Source organism: Cotesia glomerata, linkage group LG2 (genome assembly GCF_020080835.1).
Source record: "Cotesia glomerata isolate CgM1 linkage group LG2, MPM_Cglom_v2.3, whole genome shotgun sequence".
NCBI lineage: Eukaryota > Metazoa > Arthropoda > Insecta > Hymenoptera > Braconidae > Cotesia > Cotesia glomerata.
In genome coordinates this window covers 22885336-22909165 of record NC_058159.1, presented here as the reverse complement: position 1 = coordinate 22909165, position 23830 = coordinate 22885336, and the positions used below count along the sequence as shown (strand labels likewise).

At 28.8% G+C, this 23830-nt stretch overlaps 6 protein-coding genes and 1 long non-coding RNA gene across 9 annotated transcripts; 3 read left to right on the top strand and 4 right to left on the bottom strand.

The window, feature by feature from the left end:
• Window positions 1-1278: 1278 nt before the first annotated feature.
• Window positions 1279-5465, bottom strand: LOC123259676. 2 transcript variants are annotated; one of them, XR_006508299.1, is made up of 3 exons: window positions 3736-5465; window positions 3575-3664; window positions 1279-1416 (listed from the first exon to the last, which is right to left on the bottom strand). It is a non-coding gene; the product is annotated as an uncharacterized LOC123259676 (long non-coding RNA). The 2 variants fall into 2 exon arrangements; XR_006508298.1 differs by lacking the exon at window positions 1279-1416 and adding an exon at window positions 2937-3511.
• Window positions 5466-5732: 267 nt separating this feature from the next.
• Window positions 5733-9536, bottom strand: LOC123259671. The gene is made up of 8 exons (XM_044720305.1): window positions 9431-9536; window positions 8751-9362; window positions 8325-8680; window positions 7615-8221; window positions 6886-7541; window positions 6327-6802; window positions 6123-6234; window positions 5733-5903 (listed from the first exon to the last, which is right to left on the bottom strand). The coding sequence occupies exons 1-8, from the start codon at window positions 9444-9446 to the stop codon at window positions 5748-5750; spliced, it is 2991 nt and encodes a 996-aa protein (XP_044576240.1). The 5' UTR covers window positions 9447-9536; the 3' UTR covers window positions 5733-5747.
• A 129-nt stretch (window positions 9537-9665) lies between these two features.
• LOC123259675 (probable small nuclear ribonucleoprotein Sm D2) lies at window positions 9666-10531 on the top strand. Its single transcript, XM_044720309.1, has 3 exons — window positions 9666-9846; window positions 10006-10261; window positions 10345-10531. Coding segments are annotated over exons 1-3 (363 nt in total). The 5' UTR covers window positions 9666-9844; the 3' UTR covers window positions 10450-10531.
• Window positions 10532-10642: 111 nt separating this feature from the next.
• On the bottom strand, window positions 10643-11979 carry LOC123259674 (proteasome subunit alpha type-6-like). The gene is made up of 5 exons (XM_044720308.1): window positions 11825-11979; window positions 11541-11635; window positions 11290-11371; window positions 10779-11208; window positions 10643-10705 (listed from the first exon to the last, which is right to left on the bottom strand). The coding sequence occupies exons 1-5, from the start codon at window positions 11898-11900 to the stop codon at window positions 10648-10650; spliced, it is 741 nt and encodes a 246-aa protein (XP_044576243.1). The 5' UTR covers window positions 11901-11979; the 3' UTR covers window positions 10643-10647.
• A 307-nt stretch (window positions 11980-12286) lies between these two features.
• Window positions 12287-14497, top strand: LOC123259673 (probable galactose-1-phosphate uridylyltransferase). Its single transcript, XM_044720307.1, has 5 exons — window positions 12287-12471; window positions 12560-12729; window positions 12802-13007; window positions 13724-13952; window positions 14022-14497. Exons 1-5 carry the CDS (start codon window positions 12429-12431, stop codon window positions 14481-14483), a joined length of 1110 nt encoding a protein of 369 aa, XP_044576242.1. The 5' UTR covers window positions 12287-12428; the 3' UTR covers window positions 14484-14497.
• Window positions 14498-14551: 54 nt separating this feature from the next.
• Window positions 14552-16749, bottom strand: LOC123259672 (adenylyltransferase and sulfurtransferase MOCS3). The gene is made up of 5 exons (XM_044720306.1): window positions 16476-16749; window positions 16128-16341; window positions 15359-15657; window positions 14824-15288; window positions 14552-14745 (listed from the first exon to the last, which is right to left on the bottom strand). Exons 1-5 carry the CDS (start codon window positions 16651-16653, stop codon window positions 14594-14596), a joined length of 1308 nt encoding a protein of 435 aa, XP_044576241.1. The 5' UTR covers window positions 16654-16749; the 3' UTR covers window positions 14552-14593.
• A 272-nt stretch (window positions 16750-17021) lies between these two features.
• Window positions 17022-22466, top strand: LOC123259669 (heterogeneous nuclear ribonucleoprotein U-like protein 1). 2 transcript variants are annotated; one of them, XM_044720304.1, is made up of 8 exons: window positions 17022-17322; window positions 17598-19426; window positions 19499-19627; window positions 19726-19894; window positions 19997-20248; window positions 20322-20598; window positions 20692-21007; window positions 21695-22466. In XM_044720304.1, exons 1-8 carry the CDS (start codon window positions 17196-17198, stop codon window positions 21848-21850), a joined length of 3255 nt encoding a protein of 1084 aa, XP_044576239.1. In that variant the 5' UTR covers window positions 17022-17195; the 3' UTR covers window positions 21851-22466. The 2 variants fall into 2 exon arrangements, with proteins under 2 accessions (XP_044576239.1, XP_044576237.1); XM_044720302.1 differs by having other exon boundaries at window positions 17023-17322; window positions 20689-21007.
• Window positions 22467-23830: the final 1364 nt, after the last annotated feature.

The following is a 23830-nucleotide window of genomic DNA, read 5'->3' as shown; positions in this document are numbered from 1 at the left end:
TTATGTCTACTCCAGTGAAAGATTCGGTTTAACGATAACCGATTTAAAAATGTGAACTAGCCCCAAGCAGCATACTGGCAACTTAATAACATCAAAAAGTTATCTAAAAAAGTTAGATGCCAACAATCTCCACTTTCAAAAAGTTGACAAATTTTCTACCGAAATGTATCCCTAATGTCCTTACAAGAAGTTATCTCAAAAAGTAATAAATTGATAATATATTTACGTTAAAAAAATGTTAAGTAAAAATGATAACAAAATATAATATTTAAGATAACAGAAGGTTCACTTTTAGAAAACAAAATGTTATCTTTTTGTTGCGAAAATGAATAAATTTTTGTAAATATTATAGTTGAAAAATGATAACTTTTAATTATAGAAAAGTTACCCAATAGATGAGTATTAGTTAACGTTATTATTGAGGGATACTGTATATACGTTAAAAAATTTATGATACGAATATGAACAAATTGTACTGCAAAATTTGTATTAGACATAAATACTTATAGTTCATTTTTTTTATATTTTGTGTTACAAAATTTTTAACACAAAAACATAAAAAAATGAACCGTAAATATTTATATTTAATACAAATTCCACAGTACAATTTGTTCATATGCATACCATAAATTTTTCACCCGTATTCAATCAGTTATAATACTGTTACAAATGAATACTAATAACATTTTACAAGACATTTAAAATTTTTAATGAACATAAAAAGTACAAACTTTAATATTTACAAATCTGAATTGTTTATCTTAATGTAATAACTATTAAATTTTTTAATTTAAAGTAAAGAAAACAAGCCTTAACATTATAATTATTTGATATTCATTCTAAAAAAACTATGTTTTTTAAAACATTTCTTTGCTCACAACAATGTATTACAATTTTTTCATTATAATTGTAAAAAGAAGCAAGTCTAAAAAAATATTTTTTTTTTTACTTTAGACCACTATTCAAACATATCACAATTTTAAATATTATTATAATTAGGAAAAAACAAATTTACTAAAATTATTAGTATTAAAATCTCCGGTATTAAAATGATAAATACTTAAATCTTTGTCGACTCTTTGGGGTGTTTGGGTTCTTTAATTTTCTGCTCAGCTTTTAAGCGATCACTTCCTCTCTGAAACTACTACTTTATCCTTAGTTTCTCCGTACTTTTCCACCAAAAACTCTGTTGAAATAATTAACGAAGTTGAACAATTAAAATCATTTGAACACTACGCAATATAAAAATATCAAAATATATATTTATATTTACTTGCCTTTGTCGATGTTATTTTCACTTAATCTTCGCCAATTAATTAAAAAAATCTGCATCCAGACTTAGAAATGCACTAAATATACTGAGTATAATTGATGTAGTCGGGACATTAGCTAAACTTGTAAGAGACTGCATGCGTTCTTGTATACGATTTATGGAACAAAAGATTTTACTTGTTAACGAAAAGATAACTAAATGTTTACAAACAAAAAAATGTCAAAAAATTGTTAGTTTAAAGTTGGCTCAATCTCATGACCAGTTGCGCAGGTGTTGCGAAATTTAACGGACAAGTAATGGTTTACTGATTGAAAGTTAACTTTAGTCATTTTTATGGATGCTCGAAAAGTTATCCAAAAAATGTTAAATATTTGTCATACTAATATTATCATCTTTTAGAGTAACATTATTTCTAACTTATTGCTGACTAATTAACCATTCTAGATTATTAACAATATCTCGCAACCTGTAAGATGACATAATAGAGCTAACTTTTCAAGTTGTTCATTTTATTTGTTTTGTATTAACTTTTGTAATTTACTTAAAGTTAACTGAAATTGTTATCTTATAAATACCAAAAAGTTACTTGTGCCGCTTGGGAGTAATTTAGATAATCCATTTTTTTGAAGATTATATATATAGGCTTATCGGGTAATGAAAGAAAATAATGCTTTGTAATATAACATTTTCCTTTCAGTTTAATTCGCAAGTGATCTAGTGATTTTATGTGACTAATAATATCTTAATATTTTTAACTTCCTGCTAAGAAAATCGAAGATTTTCGAAAAATCGGGAAGTTATCGTTTTCACCCCGTTTTGCAAAAATCGAGGTTTCAACAGATCTCGACGTTTTGAAGCCCTAAGAAGCTTTCCTGACTATTCTTACGATGGTGTCCGTACGTCTGTGTGTGTGTGTGCGCGCGCGCGCGCGCGTGTGTGTATGTCTGTGTGTGTGTGTGTATAAACCTCATAACTTCTGAACGGCTTGGCCGATTTTATCGCAGTTGGTGTCATTCGAAAGGTCTTCGCCAAACTTAGATTTCCTGAAAGTTGGAACCGATTCGGACCAGTAGATTTCGAGAAATTGCAAAAAAAGTGAAAAAAAAAGTTTTTTTTTTATTTTCATTTTTTTAAAATATCTGAATTGGTTGAACCGATCGACCTCAAAAACTAAACAGCTCTTAACCTTGAATACCTGCATCGATCGCCACCAAAAGCGTCAGAATCGGTTGATGCGTTCGTGAGATATCGGTGTCGAAACAAATCGAAAAAAGTGTTTTTTTGTAATAACTCCGAAATGTTTCATCAGATTAATTTTTTTGTTCCAAATTATTTATAGAGCTTAAAAAACTACATCGATCGCCGCCAACCGCGTGAAAATCGGTTGATTCATTCAAAAGTTATAGCAGCTTGAAAATTTAAAAAATCGTGTTTCATCGAACTTTGATAAGATTTTTGAGCTCGAAGAATTCAAAAGCATAGAAAAGCTATCTCTTTGAGCTCGGAGAGCTCAAAATAACACAGAAATTGTATTTTTGAGCTCGAAGAGCTCAAAAACGTCATAAGTGCAATTTGAAGCGCCTAGATATGGAATTAGCGGGAAGTTGCAGGGATGGTCTTCAGGGTCAACCGTTTTCCTAATTTTTTTTAAAATATATCCATTCATTTTATATTATTTGCTATGATAAGAAAAACAATGAAATTAATTATTAATAGAAACAAACATTTTGTGAGCAATTAAGAGCGCTTATTCATTAATCTGAGCGATTATAGTTCCATGCCAACTTTTTCGTGGTGACATCGATATGATTTTCTTTTTATCTCGATAAACAAAAACAGTATTTACTGTCATTCTATGCATAGTGGACGTTTAATCTATAAAATTAGAAACTTTTGTTTTATCCTAATGATCTTGATCAGAAAGACAAAGTTCTCAGAATATTCTATTATCACCGGCATTTGACGTGTATGCATCAAGGACATCAACGCGAGAAAAGCCACGGATCAAAGCTAGTAATAATAAAATTGTATAAATTATAGTAGAGATGAAAGAGATAATAGAAATCGACACGCTCGAATCGTAAACAAAGTCAAATGGAATAATCTATGAAATTGTGCAATAACAACAACCCCAGAGTATTGATTCCGTTAAAACAACTATTATTTAAAAAGTTAATCATTTTTGCTGAGATGAAATTGAATTGCAATAATCAGGTATGTTACAGTCGTACCAGAAATCTAAAAAATAGTTTAAAACTATTGTAATTTGCCGGCATTTTACCGGGAACAATTTTTACTTACGACTGCAAGAAGAGTATGATCTAAAGGTATAATGTCACAAAGGGTGAACTCAAACTTCATATGCCAGAGATCATTTGAAAAGTTGTATAACTGCAATTGGAAATTGATTATAAGATATCGACGTCAAATAACTTGAAATTTAAATCAATGTTTAAACTTACTTTATTTGTTATTTCTCGATTAACTGCGAATCGATCCAAAAGCTCATCGATGATTTTAGCGGTTTCTGCGTTCTGAAAATATTTAAAGTATAAATTCGAGCATCTAATGTCAGAAATTATAAATCACTTATTAGTTAATAAACGATGTATACATGTCTCAGTACTTGCGTCACACTAGTAGTCAGTGTTATAAATGAAAAACAACTTTGTATAATAAATATTCCAGCTAGATACGCTGAACTTGATATCTCAGTTTTGTGAAGAAATATCAAAATTATCTGATAAATAATAAAATTATCTGATAAAAATAACAATAAGCGTAGGAATTCCATAAAAATCCGCAATTTTATCGCACATATCACATAGTTCAACGTATGCGTCCGTAATGGTGCAAAAATCATTCAAAATTGCTTTATGCCAAGTACTTCCCAATTTCAGAAGCGTTGCATTAATGCTTCTAAGCCGTTTGTTAATCATGGTGATTATCATTGTATATTGAACTATCAGAATAAATCCAAAAGCCGTCGTTAAAATCAGAGCGATATTTATCGCCCATGAAACTGTAAATACTATCCTAATTATACTCCAACAGTATATCAACATCATATTTGTAAAAAATATCCAGTAATTAGTATTATCGTGGTCCAGTTGATAATCTTCGCAGCTATTAAGCCACTTGTCGACATCATTGAATCGATTTTTGACAATTACTAGAGACTTTTGACGAATGATGTAAATGAGCAGTATTACACTCATACAGATTATCGAAAAAAATGCAAGCTTCATTGATACAATAATTTGATTCGCTCCTTTCAAGTTATTATAAACAAAAAAAATATAAAATAGAATATAAGATATGATTAGAAGAATGTTATAACATGAACCGATGACTGATAATTTGTATTAACATTTCAAAAGTCTGTTAACTCCTCGATTTTTGCGGAATATCTTTGTAGTGTCCATCATCCATGGTGATAACCCAATCAGTTTTGAAGTAATATATTCAACAAACATCAAGTATACGTAAAACTTTGAATTTTCTGAATAATTTCTCATATTTTTTGTTAATAATTTATCTGCTTGGTGTGGTTGCTTTAGTGTCACCCTTACTACCAACTAATCGCATGATATGTTTTATTTTATATCTCAAAGTGATCTTTATTCATAATAATTATAATTAATTACGATAATTATTGCCTATTATAGTGGTATTGTTACAAGTGTGAGCTAGAAGTAGCGTGCAAAATTACAAACAATTATTTATCTGTTGGAAATTTATTCCAATATGATGGTGAAAACTTAATAATGAAACTTTTCAAATTTTGTAATCGAGTATATTTAGCAAATTAAAGAATTTTATGAGAAATTGTACAGCGTTGCAATCGTGCTCGCGATCTAAATAAAAAAATCGATGTAAATAGAAAACAACGCTGGACTTTGCAAACCATTACTAAGACCTTGCAGAGCATTCTAGCTGGATGGTCCTGATAATTTTAAATTTATAGCCTTTGAAAATCTGCTTACTACGATTTTTTTAGCTTTTCGAGTTCAAGAAAAAAAGTTTTTACGCATGTGAGCTCTTAAAGCTAAAAAATCTATTAGTTGTTGGAACAAACACTTTTTTGTAAATTTTCAAACTTTGATATCTTCCAAACAAATTGTCCGATTCTTTTATACTTCGCAGCGTATTAAAGAAATTTGATATTTTTTAACAGCTAAAATTTTTAATATTTTTTTTTTATATATAAAATTTTAATTCAAAATATTTTTTTGAGTCATAGACATAATTTGATTATTTTTGAGTGATTATCTGTAAGATAATTAACTTTATTTGTTTAAATAAAGAAAATTAGCAAGTTTAAAAAAAAGTTTGCCTCTGTTTTCCATTTCATTCTATAGACACAATTATGTTTGCTAATTTTAGTATTATAAATTTGTTAAGTATTAAAAAAAAAAAATAAAAACTATAAAATGATTTAATTTATAAAAATTAACTATTCAATTGACAATGATTAAATTTTTCCAGTAAATTTATAAAATTTAGTATAAGTATCGTATGATGTCTTAAATATTTCTTGCATTGATGATGGAAGTGTCCGTAAAAGTAATGAAACGGCATGTTGATCACAAACACTTAGAAATATATTTATTGAATCATCTAATGGCTCCTATAATTTGAAGAAAAAAAAATAAATAAATCGCAATTCAAATTGTATTTTTTAATATTCACTTATCCTCTAAATTAAAATACATGAAAGTCTTGAAGTTAGTCAAAGGTCGAAACTCGCAAAAAACGGGCCACGATTCATTATTGGTTAAAATTTAGGCGCGCGCGTAGCGCGCTATTCAAGTTTCTAGTTAAGTTAAAAAGAAAAATAAATGATTACCTTGATGTACGTTGGTATAACACCTTCCGAATACATTTGTATTATATCTGCAATTGTATATGGACTTATTCTCGCAATATCTTTTTTCAACTTTACAAAAGCAACTGCCAATCTGAAAATATACATAAAAATATTAAAAACCCATACTGAAACTTCTTTCAGTGAACAGAAAAAAGTATTATAATTGTTTAAAAAAATAATTACTTCTGAGTATTTAAAACAAGACAAAGCAATTCAGTACTCGTAGGAATTTTTTTTGATTCATCGATAACAAATTTCACAACCTTGCGATACAAAGTCAATAAAGCTGGCAATCGATTAGTTATTTTAGCAGTTCGATGTTTGAGAAAAGCTGAACAGATTTCCGTGACTTGTTCATATAAATCGATCGTCCCATTGCCTGAATTATTAACAAACAGATTGCAGACAAGAATAATCAAGTCGATAAGCAGGTCATTTATTTCTGATCTTTTCGCTTTGACTATCACCTGACAAAATTTCAAAATACCAGAATAATTATCACTTGTTATTGTCAATGTACTGAAATTTCTCATCAGTGTTTGATAATGCTTTTGGCAAACACTATTTGAATCATGTCCTTTGTCTGTTTGAGCTATACTACACCATATTGATAAATTATTTTTAAACATCGTTTTGTCATAATTTACAAGACTTTGTATCTGTAAAGAAAATTTATTAATTTGAAAAATTTAAGTGATAATTATAATTAATTTTATAATAAAATAATAATTAAGAAACTTACCGTTTTTTTCTCAAGTGTATTCAACTGTTCTTCCAATACTTTTGAAGGAGTTGCATTTATTAAATTATATACAATATCGGGTACATTTTTTCTCATCATCAAACTCCAGATACACTTGACTATTGCATCATCAATTTTTACATTCGCACGATGTAATAAAATAATTTGAATCAATTGCAAACCTTCATCGACTAACGGATTATTTTCTAGATCTAGTTGTTCAATATTGTTACCAAAAATAATATTTATTGTCTTTTTAATTTTTTCCAGTAAGGAATCATCAACTTTTTTCGTCGATATTGAAACTTTCACTGCTGCTCTGAAGCTTTTAACGTCGTACGGGCTTTTGATACTTTCCTCTAAAGATTTCAATATCCGTTTGCATAGTTTCTTTTGCAATTTTTTAACAACAATTTTTTCAGTTTTCACTACTATTTTAGGTCTTACTTTTTCTAAACACTCGATTAAAATAGGTGCTGCACAATTAACAATGTTTTTATTATCCTTTACAAAAGTTCCAATTTTTTCGTAGTGATTAACATTGCGTAGTGAATACTCAAAGATTTTTCTAATTGATTCATACTTCAATAAATCATTGACAAGTAATTCTAGATCAAGATATTGTAAAATGTCAATATTACTATTTTCTGAAACATCTGAAACAAAATTGAAAATTAAATCCCTAATTATAAACATGAAAAAAATTGAATTAAAATGATTTAAAGTTACCTGACAAAATACGAAGACTTAAATCCGTAATACTCGAATAATTTTCTCCCTCTTTTTTAATTGCAAAAATAATTAAAAATATAACCGTCCTCAATTCCATTGTTAAATACATCAAAGGTAGCTTTAAAAGTATTTGTAAATTTTTTACAATACAATTAACGAATTTTTGATCGATTGACAACCACTCAGCTTTGTAAAAAATTTCTTTGCACTCAGTCAACATTTTTTTAATCCGTTTACTTTCCCACTTTTTCTTACTAATTATCTCCAACAGTTTTTTCGTTGTACCAGTAGATTCTCTTATTTTTTCATTTAAATCATGAAAAATATTATAAACACACTGAATCACCAATGGCTTATCATTTTGTACATGATAGTAAGAAACTGGAGTAGACAATAAAAGATTTTCAACTGAAAAATGTGTCTTAGCTATTAATAAACGAGCCAACGTGTTAATCTGCAACTCATTCATCCGTGCAATAGTGGCTGGATATTTCTCAATTATCATTTCCCAACAATTATCCAAGTTATCTGAAAATTTGTTATCGATTTCGAATGTATTATTAATTTTATCGTCTTCTAATTGACAGGCCACTAGGACTTTAATCTGAAATATAAATTGGCATTATTAATTTACTTATTCCATAGTTTATATAGGAATAAATGAGAACAATAGTCATGCATAAAAAAAAATAAATAAAATTACTTACAATATTTTTATTTATAGTACTAAGATCCTTTGTATTAACTAATTGATTAATATCATCAATAATTTGCCTGACTGAAGTCATTAAATCTTCAGTTAGTGCATCAGAATATTTTTTGATTGAAGCAATTAATGCTTTCCAAGATTTAATGACAATCAGTATAGACTCAATAATTATGTCATTACTTTTTTTATCAGTAAAAGCAATTGCGACAAACTGTTTTAAAATATTTCCCAATTTAATTAAACCATCAATAAATTTTTTTTGCATATTTTCAGGTGTATTGCTACTCAGTATATGAACTCCATCAAAAAATGCTACTAATAAATGACCTGCGGTATCAATTAAAATAGTTTTACCTGAAAATAATAATCATATATGATAATAAATGTATAAATATTGATTTATAAAATATTGAATGATTCAAACCTTTGAGAGAAGATTGTGATTTTATGAGATCTATGTGATAAATGAAGCTCATAAGAACGCTGATTATTTGAGAGTGGGTCATATTGCAAGTCGATAGAGTAAATTTTTCAGTAAATGTACTTGGGAGAATATCAATAGCTCTTTGATTTAAATCACTTGATACGTGGGTGTCAAGAGCCATCAGAATCCATGGTACAAGTTTAGTTTCGCGTCTGAGTCGTGCACAAGCCTCTAAAATAGTTAGTAAGAGTGCTGAGTACGATGATTTTTCAGCCTCAGATACTTTTTTTGATAGAAGAATTTTTTTAAATACATCTGGTAATTTTTCTTCAATCATCAATGGATTAATCTGAGCGATTTTACTTAAACAATCATACGCCCATGGACTTAAGTGATCAAGCTGTATAATTTTATCAATAACATTTTGGACCTCATTATCATTTATCAAGGCTTGAATTTCTTCAGGTAATGACGGTAATAAACTTTCAGCCCAATTGTTTGAACTGCTAGGTTTAGTAGGCTCCTGCTTTTTATTTTCATTTGACTTATTTTCATTTTTTGTTTCTTCTTTTATTCGTTTCGGGCAATTATAATTTATCTGTTCAAAAAATGCTGTAAAAAATAGACATGTTAAAAAAATGGATTAAAATTTATTTATTATTAGATTTAATTTTACTTACGTCTTTTCACAACCATTGTTATAAAATAATAAAATAATTTCAATTGTAACTATACAAAATTATACACGTGGTGAGCGATTGATTTATTTACTTTATACCAGCTAACCTACAAAAATTCTTAATTCAAATATTAAGAAATCAAGGTGGCATTAGTTGACAATTTTTTTTACTCCGACTTATTTTAAATTTAAGAAAGTACTCTACATTATCTTCAATTATTATCACTTCCTGACATCTATGAATACACTTGTTAAGAATGATTTAATACTTAAATGCACTCCAAAACCTAATAAAACAAAAAACTAAAAAAATCAAGATACAAAGACGTTGATTAACGTATAAACAGACGCTAAGATAATTTTAAAATTTTTTTTACGTGAATTTAATTAAATAAATTAATAAAAGCGCTAAAAAATGTAAGTATCAATTACAAATATTTATTTATCACTTATGTTAAATAATCTTATACGTTGTTTAATTTTCCACATAACCTAACCGGCGTGTGCTTGTAAATAATAATATATCTACTATTATTTATTATGATCATTAATTAATAAACAAATTAAAAATTACAGGACTTCGTTGGCGAAACCAAAGTCTGAAATGACTCCAGAAGAGTTATCAAAACGCGAAGAAGAAGAATTTAACACAGGACCACTTTCAGTACTTACCCAGTCTGTTAAAAATAATACCCAAGTATTAATTAACTGTAGAAATAATAAAAAACTACTTGGTAGAGTAAAAGCTTTTGACAGACATTGTAATATGGTTTTGGAGAATGTCAAAGAAATGTGGACCGAGTTACCTCGCACTGGTAAAGGAAAAAAGAAAGTAAGTATATTTATAATCGAATTCAATATAAACTGATTTTAGATTAATAATAAATATTAATTCAAAATTTATTTTAATTTCAGGCAAAGCCCGTCAACAAAGACCGTTTTATATCAAAAATGTTTCTACGTGGTGACTCAGTAATTTTAGTATTGAGAAATCCACTTGCAACCGCCTCAGGGAAATAAATTCATCATTTTTTTAAACTTTGTATATTATTAATAACAATTAATCAATAATAAATAAAACACAACAACTTTTTAATTTAAATCGCATGTGTAATTTATTTTAATTGTATTATAAATTTTACCTGATTAAAAAAAAACGTTATTAAATGAATTATTAATTATAAAAGTTGTAATGCAATTTAGATTTTTTTTATTCAATTAATCTTTTTCAGCGATAGCAGTGAGGTGTTTATCTATTTCTTGCTCCGTAAGGACTCTGCAAAAATAAAATCCATTAATTTTAAATTATTCAACTGAAACTATAAAAAAAAAAATAAATAAATAAATACCTGAATTTAGGGTTGTCTTTCGATACAACACCTACTTCAATTTCTGACGGTTTAAAGTCAACAGACAAAACAGTAGATAAACAAGTTATTGCTAATTGAATAGTTTCATCATGATTATAGTTTTGTTTCTTTTTCAATTTTTTCTCCAAGTACGAGTTTGCTTCTGTCTGTCGAGCACCAACAGAGATCGCACGGTAACCACAGAAATAACCAGCTGGATCTGCTTTGTAAATACAAGGTCCCTTTTCTTTGTCATAGGCAATCAGCATCATCGAGCAACCAAGTGGTCGCATCTCAGCATTCTGCGTATAAACTTGGCCAATGTCAGCAACACGACGACATAAAGTGTCTACTGGTATTTCGTAGCCAAATTTGTACTTGAAATTAGCAGCTTCGTAACGTGCACGCTGGACTTGTGATTTGCTGTCAGCTACAATTAAAAATTGTATTATTTAGTGATACTATTAGTTACAAGTTAAGAAAAAATAAATTTAATCAGAATTATATTTACCGATCATTCCAGTCATAACACAACCAATATGCTCAGTAAGTTGGAATATATGAGTAATGCTGGATGGATCTAATAATTTATCCTGTCAAAAAGTAAATATATTCGTAAATAAATCAATTAAAAATATAATTATTCTAATTCATTTTGACAATAATATTGTTTATTATGATTTACAAAATTATTGTGTCGATAACTTGAAGTGCAAATTAAAATTTTTATGAATAATTTACTGCTAAGAGGTTAAAACTTACGGGGACTTTTCTTTGGGTAGCAAATACAGCGGTATCAACACCCTTTACCGCGACTGAAGTAAGTCCACCTTGATTGATAGCTTTAAAAGCATACTCTGTAAAATCAAACAATAAATAATTAATTAAAATATATTAAACATGAAAAAAGCTTCATTCAAAAGTTGCTTATCACGCCGTGTCATGCTGTATACAAACTTCAATAGAGGATGAAAGAAAAATTTTTAGTTGATAATAATTGTTAACTTTATGAAAAATAAAGAGCAAATAAGATGTTTTATACTTGCCTACTTGATATAATCGCCCTTCAGGCGAAAAAATAGTAATATGCCTGTCAAAACCTGCACTGCTACCTCGCGCCATGTCTGATTATAACGATGATGATTATTAATTATTATTGAGCAGAGGAGAAAAATATAAGACCGACTAGTTATAGACGTTGCTGAAAATGAAGTTGGTTAAGTTTGGTGATGATGGCGTTAAAGGTATATTTTAGATCCCCCTTGCGGCCTAAATGAATTTTATTTATATGGATCTCAAAAGAAAATTTGTTGAAGGAGCCATTGACAGCCAATGAAAATTTTCTTAGCGCAAAATTTAAATGTTTGACTTCTTTATTTTTTTCATTTTTATTGAACTCTTAAAAAAAAAAATAAATAATTGAATGATAATATTCATCAGTCATTTATTTATTCTGAATATATATTTTTAAAAACGACACAATTATTGTATATATATTTATTATTTATTTTTTATAGAACAAGTATATTTATTGGTTGAGCTAACGCCTATTGCTCTGAAGGTTAGATAACGAGACTTCATTAGTTATCATTAATTTTTATACTTACTTGTCATTGAAGGGTCAATTTGTCAAAGATACTTGAATAAATAATGGCTGAGTCAAATAAAGCTGGAGAAATTTTTAATCCAACAGGTACCATTTAAAATTATTATTATTATTATTATTATTATTATTATTCATTAGAGTTAATTAATTAATAATTATCCTTTTGATTACTTAGATCATCAACACATTAGATATAATCCATTAAAAGGCGAATGGGTATTGGTGTCACCTCATAGAATGAAGAGACCTTGGGGTGGTCAAATAGAACCTTCTAATGATGCAGAGATTCCCGAGTATGATCCAACTAATCCGTTGTGCCCGGGAAATCCTCGAGTTGAAGGAAAAGTAAGTTTATTGATTTATTTATTACTAAATTAATGTAATTGCAATTTTTAAAAATCGTTTCCAAGTATTTAGGTGACACCAAAATATGATCGCACATATTCATTTGTCAATGACTTTCCGGCCTTACTTGAAGATGTGCCAGGACCAGCAGCTTCTGATGATGAATTGTTTCAAATGGCAGAAGCACGAGGAACTTGTAAAGTTATGTGCTTTCACCCTAAATCAAACGTTACCATTGCTTTAATGAAGATTGATGAAATAGCTGAAGTTATTAAACAGCAAGTCTAATTAATTATTATATTATTAAAAGATAACGATTTTCATCCTCATTTTACTCTTAAATATAAAAATTTGGTAATTATTTACAAGTGGGATCAACCCCATTTTGGGCCATAACTCGGTGAAAAATTAACATTTTCAATTTTTTTTTTTATTCTGCTTGTTTTTACGGCGCATTTGTGATAAAAAATGTCGGGAAAGAAAAAAATTAAGATTTCGATAGTTTTTTGCCTTCAAAAGTTAGAAAAAATTTGGGCTTTCATGTTTTCGGATAAAATTTCTATTTTGTCTTTTTTTGATAATTTTTTTTTGAAAAGTACATAAAAAAACGAACAATTTGAAAAAAAAAAAAAATTTTTAATATCTCAATTTTTTTAAAAATTTATAAATTTTTTTGAAAATTTGTTAAAATTGTGATAATCAACTTTTTTTTTTTTTTAATTGTTCATTTTTTTGTGTTTTTCAAAAAAAAAATATATCAATAAAATCAAATATAAATTTCGTTCAAAAATATGAAAATTAAAATGATTGACCCCACTTGTAAATATTTACTGAAAATTTTTATCGGTATCAAGTTTTAATTTGTCATGCAAAATTTTTTTTGGTACTTTTCAAACACCGCATTAAATTCAAATTACAACCATTTGACGTTAACCTTTAAATATAACAATTATATTGAATTATTTATAGTAATTATTTTACTTTTGGTGTTTAGGTGGATTAATGAAATGCTAGAACTGGGAAAAAAATGGACGTGGGTACAAATATTTGAGAATCGTGGTGCTTTAATGGGATGCAGTAACGCACATCCTCATTGTCAAATTTGGGCAAGTTCATTTCTACCATTTGAAGCGAAAAGAAAAGATCAAAATCTTCGTGAATATTATTCCCGTCATCAACGTCCGCTTTTAATGGATTACGTTGAAAAAGAATTAGCTAAGAAGGTGAAGAATTACTTTTATAATTTTTTTTTGCAACCAATTAATATCAAAAAAATTTTTTAAATGTTTTAGGAGCGCATAGTCATAGAAAATCGTGACTGGGTTGTTTTGGTACCATTCTGGGCAGTATGGCCTTATGAAACAATGTTACTACCAAAGAAACAAGTCACCAGAATTCAAGACCTTACAGCTGATCAACAAGAATCATTAGCATGTATCATGAAAAGATTATGCACTAAATATGATAATTTATTTTTATGCTCGTTTCCATACTCAATGGGCTGGCACGGTGCACCAACTGGACCATTAATCAACAATGATTCAAAACACTGGTCATTTCACGGTATTTATTTACCCCCTTTACTTCGCTCAGCTTCAATAAAAAAGCATATGGTCGGTTACGAATTATTAGCGCAAGCTCAGCGAGATTTAACGCCTGAACAAGCTGCTGATAAATTACGTAGTTTACCTGATGTTCATTATCGATATCCAGAGACTAGTTTAACAACTGATTTAATAGCCAAATATCACTAAATCGTTGTTCAATGATTAGTAACCATAAAAATGATAAACCAAAAACTATAAATATTTATATTAAACAATTAAATTTATAAAATTGTATTTACATATTTGATGATTTATAATTAATAAATTGGAAACTTTGAGTCTATTTTATGCGTCCATGCGTGTATACCACCTATAATATCTTTTATTCTATCTGTTTGATCACCCAATGATTCTTTTAATAATTTCACAGCTCGCTGTGAATCATTACCACGACGGCATAAAATATAAACTGAAAAAAAAACACATCCTTGATATTAATATTAATGGTGTAAAAATAGTTATGACCAATACTAATTGAATAAATTACCTTGTGCATTATTATCTTCTTTTAATTTTTTATCAACAATATTTTTTACGACTTGTAAGCCTCCTTTACTTTTGATATCAGTGAAAGGGATGTTAGTAGCATTATCTAGGTGACAAATTTGGAACTCCTCATACGATCGCACGTCGATCAATAAATGTGGCTTCGAAAGATTTTTAATATCACGATATTCTTCAACAGTAATCCTCTCATAGTTATTCAACAATGATAAATTTGGATTTTTATCATTAGCTCGACTATTACAAAACTGCTCATAGTCAATCAGTTTATCTATTGACGGGTTATCGCCACAAATAGCACAACTGGATGATTTTCCACGTAATTTAACTGTACGGAATATCATTTCAAGTCCATCGAAAAGCATCAACCGCCCAGAAAGTACCCCAGGAATTTTTAATATTATTTTGAGTGCTTCAAATGCTTGCAACACTCCAATAGTTCCTACAGCTGCAATTAATATTAATGAATTTATTGAGTTGGTGGTTATTTTTATATACAATAAATTTAGATAGATTACCTGCACCAAGAACTCCACCATCACCACAGTTAGTTACGGTTTCCGGTGGTGGAGGCTTAGGAAATACACAACGGTAACAAGGTCCATTATAATTGTAAACAGTCAATTGTCCCTCTAATTTTAGTGCTGATCCAGATATTAACGGTTTATTGATCAGTACACATGCGTCATTAATTAAATATCTTGTTGGTACATTATCCGTTGCATCTATTATGACATCGTACTCTTTTATTATTTCCATAATATTTTTACTGTTGACTTGAATTTTGTATGGAATTATTTTTACATTATTGTTCAGCCTATAAATTAATAAAAGTTATTTTATTTTATAAACTCAATCTATTCTACTATTATAATTGCAATAGTAGTGAACATTATTGGTATCGATGTACTTTTTTATTGACATTTCCTATGACACTGTAATTAGCAGAAACTTGACGATTTTTTTTTTTTTCTTGAAAAATAAACTAGGTTTAGAAAATTATTTTTCAAAAATTGCATTTAAAATTTTTTAGAGCTTTTAAAGATTGATTTTTTGAAATAAATTTTTCTTGCTTTGATTTGTTTGTTAAAAAAATTCTAAAAATTATCAGATGTCTCTCAATTTCAGTATTATACATTTCCTTTATCCTGTTTAATTATTATCACGTAACAATGGTATGTAAAATTTTAAAGAACGTCAGTGAATAAATAATATTCAGACTAATTATATCTTATCTCTCTATGATTATTATAAATATTTTTTTTTTAATAAATAAGTGGTAACTACTTAGATAAATGTTCAGCAGCAGCATTGACTTTAGCTCGTCCAATATCATTAATAGTAAATAATAATTGTCGATGAAGATTAGTTAATTCTACGTCATCATAGTCAATTATACCAATTCGGCCTACTCCAGCTCCAGTTAAATACAGTGCACAAGGACATCCTAATCCACCAGCACCAATTATCAATACCGATGACTCTTTGATTTTTAATTGTCCTAAAAAATAAATATACTAATTAAAAAAATGTATGAAAATTTTTGATGAATAAATTTGGGATTTTTATAATAACTATTAAATTTATAAACTAAAATTAAATAGTTATCGAATGTCTGTAGTTTCTTTTAAGTACCTGGAACTCCAATATTCGGGATCAGAATTTGCCTACTATATCTCATTATTTCCTTATTATTTAAACCATTATCCTGTAATATTTCTTTTTCATATCTTAATTTTATTAATTGGTCTTCTTTTTCTTTTAATAACAATTTCAAATTATTTATTTCACGGACTAATTCTTCCTCAGACATTTTTTTCGTATTATCTGAAATCTCACGTAAAAATATTTATCACTATTCGTTACAAAATTTAATAAATAACAATAATATTAAAATATAATTTATTTGAAAATTCTGAAATAAATATGCAGTCTCAATTCTTAATATCATATTTTTATGTTGAGTAAAATCCACCAATCAAATATCTTTAAAAAAATATTATTACTATATTTTATTAAAAATGAATCCAATAGAATAGCAGATGCATGAGAAAGAGCCAATAGTAAGAAATAAAAGTACAACGTGAAGTTATCGCCGTTAGAGCGTAAGTAGACGCACACATTGTAGATATATTGTTGAACCAATAGAATACGTTTGGATGTTATACGTAACGCGTTGTTTGCGTTTTCAGATGCCGCCATATTGTGTGACTATCATCAGCGCGGGTCAGCTACTACTTATGCTACTTGCATGGAAGTTTTTTTAGTAAAATATTTTTTTGTCACAATTAAAAACAGTGATTGAAGGATAATTGTGTTAATAAAAATATTAACAAACGTTAACAAATATATACAATGGATCCAGCTAAATTGAAAGTTGTTGAATTACGTAGCGAATTGCAAAAACGTAATTTAGATAGTAAAGGAGTTAAAGCGGTGCTTGTTGAGCGGCTTCGCAAGGCGTTGGAAGACGAATCTAATGGTTTGTATTACTTACCGATCATTCAATTGAATATTTTTAAAATAAACTTTTTTTTTAATAATTAACTTTTATTGTTAACAAATAGACGAGTTATCATTGATAATAATTAATTTTTATTGGTATTTAATTGTAGCGTCTAAATTATAGACAGTCTGTTTTGTTATGGCTTGGCCATCTGTAGTCTATTCACAAACATTTACTATCATATATTTATACTTCTAAATATGTTATTGCCGCAAGTTGTTAAAATTAATTAATTTATTTGTTATTTTTAGCTGTCGAACAAGAGACGAGTGACTCATGTACAAAAAATTCATCGGAACCTAGTGATGATGTTGAGAAACGTGAGAAAAGTCCGGAAGTTACGAAAGTACCTCCAAGTCCTGTAAAAACACCTGCTAAATCATCTAAAAGAAGCTCTGTGGGTAGTAGTCCTACCAAAGTAACTAGCACACGTAGTTCACCTAAGGCTTCCACGGCAAGTACTGATAAAGTTACACAGGAATCACCAATAAAATCACCAACCGTAGAAAAAGCTTCACCAATTATTGAAACACCAGTATCTGTACCAGTGCCCGTAGCCACACCAGCTGCTGTTGTTACTAACGATCACATTGACGACGAAAATGATAAATCATTAACTAAAATTGACAATACACCTGTGGAATTGACTACTGAATCCTCGGAAGCAGAATTATGTACACCTCAAGTTGCTGAAGAAGCGCCAGAAATTCTACCATCTATTCAAGATGAGCCTGAAGCAGTTTCCAAAACAGCGACTGGTACTGCCGAAGCTAGCAAGATGGAGGTGTCTGATGAGTGTGAGGAATTGCCAGATAAATTGTTAGCTGTTGAAAATAAAATGGAGCAGGAAGACGAGCATGTAGATGAAAAAGATTGTCCAAAGGAAAGTGAGGAAATTTCTGAGAGTAATGAAGATGTTGGCGACAATGATGCAACAGATTTAAATGAAAATAATAAAAGTGAATTAGATGATAATACAATGGAAGTCAATGACGAAGATAGTTATGAAAAATCGAGGATAATGAACGAAACAGCTGGTGACGATGTCAGTTCAGCGGATAATCAAGCCACTGAAGTCATAAAGGTTGAGCCTGAACAGGAAGAAGAGACAATCATTCAATCAAAGCAAGGAGAGGTTGAAGGTGAGAAAGCAAATGAAGATTCTGGAGAGAAGAAAAAAGAACACGACGAGCATGAATCGAAAGATAATCAAGACAGACGTGATCGTAAAGACAGAAAAAGAAAACGTTCAAACGGTTCACAGGATGAGCGCCATAAAAGTCCTAGCAGAATGGATGATGAACCGGAGATTGATTATTCACGCGTTTTATTGTCCTGGTACGACTCCGACTTGAATTTGGTAATCGACAAATCAAAATTTTTATCTGCAACGCCAATGCACAACGATGGATTTGGATACGTTTGGGCCGGTGCAAGAGCGTCATTTGGTTTCACAAATGGTAAAGTTTACTACGAAGTTAAAATTACACATCAATGTAATGTTACACTGGATAATGAAGAGAATCCTCATATTTTACGTGCCGGTTGGTCTGTGCCATTAACTAGCATGCAATTGGGAGAAGAAAAATTGAGTTATGGCTACGGTGAAACGGGTAAAAAATGTACCGATGGTAATTTTACAGAGTATGGATCTGCCTTTGGTCTAAATGACATTGTTGGATGTTACTTAGATATGTCTAATGATGATGATGTTGTTATATCTTATTCATTAAACAATGAAAGTTTAGGTGAAGCATTTAGATTTCCAAAATCCGAACTAGATGGCAAAGCATTATTCCCTCATATATTGACTAAGAATTATGCATTCGTTTGTAATTTTGGCGACGAAGAACCATGGAGTACAAATGTTTTAGAAGGTTACACACCTGTTGGAAAAGTTGATGCCAATGAACGGATACCTGGAATTCGTAGACCTGATAATAGACAAGATTGTGAAATACTTATGATGGTTGGTCTCCCCTCCGCTGGAAAAACTGTTTGGGCAAACAAATTCTCAAATCAGAATTTGGAAAAAAAATATAACATTTTAGGTGTTAGCAATATCCTTGATAGAATGAAGGTACGTTATTTACATATATTTTAATAGTGAAAAAAAATGATATTAAATTTATAATATTATTTAATTTTATAGGTCATGGGTTTACCGAGAAGAGATAACCACAAAGGAAATTGGGATCAACTGGTGGGCAAGTGTACACGTTGTCTTAATAAATTAATTGAAGTTGCAGCGACAAGGAGACGCAATTACATACTTGATCAGGTAAAAAATTAATCATCTATTATTTTTTTTTTTTTTTTTTTTTTTAACATTTACTTTTTAAATATATTTCATCTTATATTTTTATGGAATTTGTATAGACAAATGTATACCCATCAGCACAAAGACGTAAAATGAGACAATTCAGTGGATTCCAACGTAAAGCTATCATCTTAGTACCGACAGACGAAGAGTTTAAATCACGCGCTGCGCAACGAGAACAGGTTGATGGCAAAGATCTTCCTGATTCTGAATTTATGGAAATGAAAGGTTTGTTTTAATGTTTTTTTTTCTTTTTTTTTTTTTTTTTTTTTTTTAATCAATAAAATAGGTGTGATGTTAAAAATAAAATTTTCTAATATTTAATTCTAGCTAATTTCACCGCACCGACTGTAGGAGAATCATTTGACACGATTGAATGGATTGAACTTGACGAAGAAGAGGCTAAAAAATTGATAGCAAAATATAATAAAGAAGGCAAAGACGCCGGATTTGGTCAACAGCAATCAAGTAGTAGCAAGAGACCGCGATTGGAAAAAAATGATTCTCATCGAGACAATCGTGACATGCGGTCTAGTCGTGACAGTAGAGACACTCGAGATCATCGTGATCGACGCAATAATTGTAAGTTTGTTGTCTGTATTATAAATTATAAATATGAAAAGATTGAAATTAATGAATAAATAATTTTTTTTAGACTCTGATAGAAGTCGTAACTCGTCGTGGCGTGGTAGCATGGGTGCTAGCGGTGGTGGTTGGAGAGACCGCGGACCTCGTAGCGGCCCGCCAATGAGACACAGCAGTAGTTACGGTAGTTCATCAAGAGGCTGGGGTGGTCGCGGTGGACCAAGTTCTTCGCAATCACATCGTGGTAGTGACAGACGTGGAAGTTCATCCACTGATAGACGATCGGGAATTGTTGATCGCAGTCGATCAGGATCTTTACGACAAGGTGGCGGCTGGGGTCCCATGAAGTAAGTTTATAAATGCAGCTTGAATATTTTAATTTTTTTTTCTTCCCTTGAAAGTTATTTTTGAGTGATATTTATTTTTTTTTATTTTAGCAGTAACAGCTATCATAACTCATCACACTCATCGAGTGCTTGGAGTGGAAGTGGACACAGTGGTGGTGGCTGGAGTTCTCAATCTCAAGCTCAAGCGTCAAATAGTTGGGCAAGTAGTGGTAGTGGTAGTTGGTCTGGGCAACAACAAAGTAGCTGGGATAACTGGAAAGGTTACGGTGGTCAATCAAATCAGAGTAGTTATCAATCGGGTTACGGGAACAGTAATTGGGGTAGTTGGAACCAGCCACAGTATTACAATCATCAGTATTGGGGTCCGCACCAATCACAGAGTCAGTCTCTCAGTTCCTCTGGTCAATCTGTAAGGAAAACTTAAAAAAAGTGACTCTAGCTTTAGCTCTTTAACGACCACACACACGCAAAAACACACCCAACCGTCTGTTAATCTATTTTTCTTTTTAAACACAAACTAACTAATTAGTAATTATGGTTAATAATTAACTATCAAATGATGAATTTAAATTGTCTGTTGGTAGAATAAAAACGCGATTATATTTTTAAAACAAGATTTTAAATTATCATCAACGTTAAACGTTAATCAATACTTTTGTCAATCATGAATTACTATAATTTTAACTTTTGATTTAAGTTAGTAAAATAAAATAAAATAAAATAAAAAAAAAAAAAATAATAATAATAACACAACTGTAACTTTTCTTACTGCGTTAATTAAAGAAATAAAATGCGAAATTAACATTAGAATATATATTAAACGTGTAAGTTATGTTCATTCTTTGAATATTATAATAATAAATACTTGTATTTAATTTTATCTGACTACCAATGCATTCATTTAATGCCCTGATATTTTTTTTTTAATAATCCACTAGCTTTTATTTTGACTTTCTTTTATTATTTTAATATTATTTAAAAATTATATTAGCTTTTTTATTTATTTGAGAGGTCGTTAAGGAGTTAATTTATTATTAAAATGAATGTATTATTTTATTATTAACTTGCATGACGCGAAAATAACAATTACTTGTAGGGAAGTACGACTGGAGGTAGTTCAACCTCAGCATCAGCAGCTAGTACAGGATCTACTTATAACAACAATAGCAGTAGTTACCCACAAGGATGGCAATATTCGGCATCTTATTACTCAACTGATAGTTCGACACCTAATGCTCAACAACAAAAATGAATTAATAATTATGATAAAAATAATAATACAAATAGTAGTTGTTATCATTAAAAGTTTAAGTAAGTATTTTTTACTCAATGATTATTTAAATATAACCACTGGATTATCTATATCAAATTTATACGTTAGTTTGTAATTTCTCATATTCGTAGACGTTACATTTATATGATTAAATGTACGCCTTTATTGTTCAAACTACCACAAGTGAAAATAATTATTTGTCTCTATCAATTACTTTATATTGATAAAAAATATCAATATATATGCACAAAATCAAAATACGTATTTGTTGATAAAAAATCATTTTTTTTTTTTATGGCAAGAAAATGTAAATATGTACAGTGTTCGTCATTTATATTGTTAAACATAATCAGTAGTGATTCTTGTTTTGTATTTTTTCACTATCGTCATAAATTAAAGCAACTAGCAAAATAATAAGTAGCAGTTTAATAATAAAAAGTGTGCAGTTTTTAAATATTTATGATTAATTAACTAATGCGACAGTTACTGAAGCGTTAAAAAACTAAACTTGCTTCATACATTCCGTTTTCTTCTTTAATGGTACTATCATCAGAAGTATTATATTTATATTATCGGACTTTGCTTAAGTTTTTTTTTTTTACTTGATGTTTTTTAATAAAAAATTTCGATTATGGATAAATAATTTGAATGATAATTTAAACATTAATAGAAGAAATGAAATTACTTTTTTTATTTTTGCATCTACGTAATTGAGTTTGCAATTAATAAAATGATATAAATAGTTTGTTTTTTTATTTTATACTTGAATAATTAACTTTTTTTTACCTAATTTGATCAGAATTTTTGCACAGTTGTTTAAAAATAAAATGTCTAATAATTGTGATTAAAGCCTAAAATTTGTGTTGTAGTAAAATTTAAGTACGAATGATAATTAGTTGAAATTTATATCAATAATCCAGTGGATATTTCAAAAAAACCTTAAATCGACAATTACTTACAATTTATTTTGACTATAATAATTACTAAATTTTATTTGATTGTCGCATTATTAATAATCTGCCGAATTTTGTCCAGTGTGCAAAAAAAAAAAAAACAATTTAATGTCATGGATAGAATTATTATTTTTTTTATAAAGTTTTGTAAAAATTACAGTCAAGAGCATGTAGTTAAATTACGATCATAATTAAATAATCATTTAATTTCAAGCACAATTATTTGAAAAATTAATAACAAATTGACAAACCTAGGATTAAATTGACAGTTGATTCAATTCACTTGATTGTAGTTTGACACCTTAATCATTATAGAATAAAACATATTGTTTAAAAATAATGGTCACAGTTATATTAATATTAATTATAATAATGTCATCTTTTTACATATAAATACATAACAAAGTAAAGGTACATTTAGAGTGTTCTATGAATTTATTCGTTGATACAAATGTACAAACTGATTCATTAAAAATAAACAAGTGTCTTATATAATTGTTTTTTGATTGTTTGATATTTTTTTCAAATATTTATAATAGATTTATTTCGTCATTTGATCCTTTTATCCATTATAAATTTATAATTACTTACTATTTCATTAATAAATTCTAATCATAAAGTCATAAGGAGAATAAATAAATAAATTAATGAAAAAAAGAAAATAAAATAAAATAAAATAAAACATTGCATCTTCAACGTATATTTATGATCTCTAAAAAAGAATACAGTATATTTATTTTTGTATACAATATATTAATTAAATTAGTTATGAAGCTACCGGCGCAACAAACCAAAAAATAAAAAATTTTGTTTTTTTTATTATTTATTAACATAAAATAGTATTAGTTTTTCTAATAATGATTAATTAAATAATTAAAATTTTCATTTTTTCTTTAAATAAAAAAATGCGTTAGAGATTCGAATTTTTAAAACATGATTGTTATAATGCAAGACTTGAAAGTTTTTTGTTTTAATTATCAAGTAGTCAGTATATTTTAAAATAAAA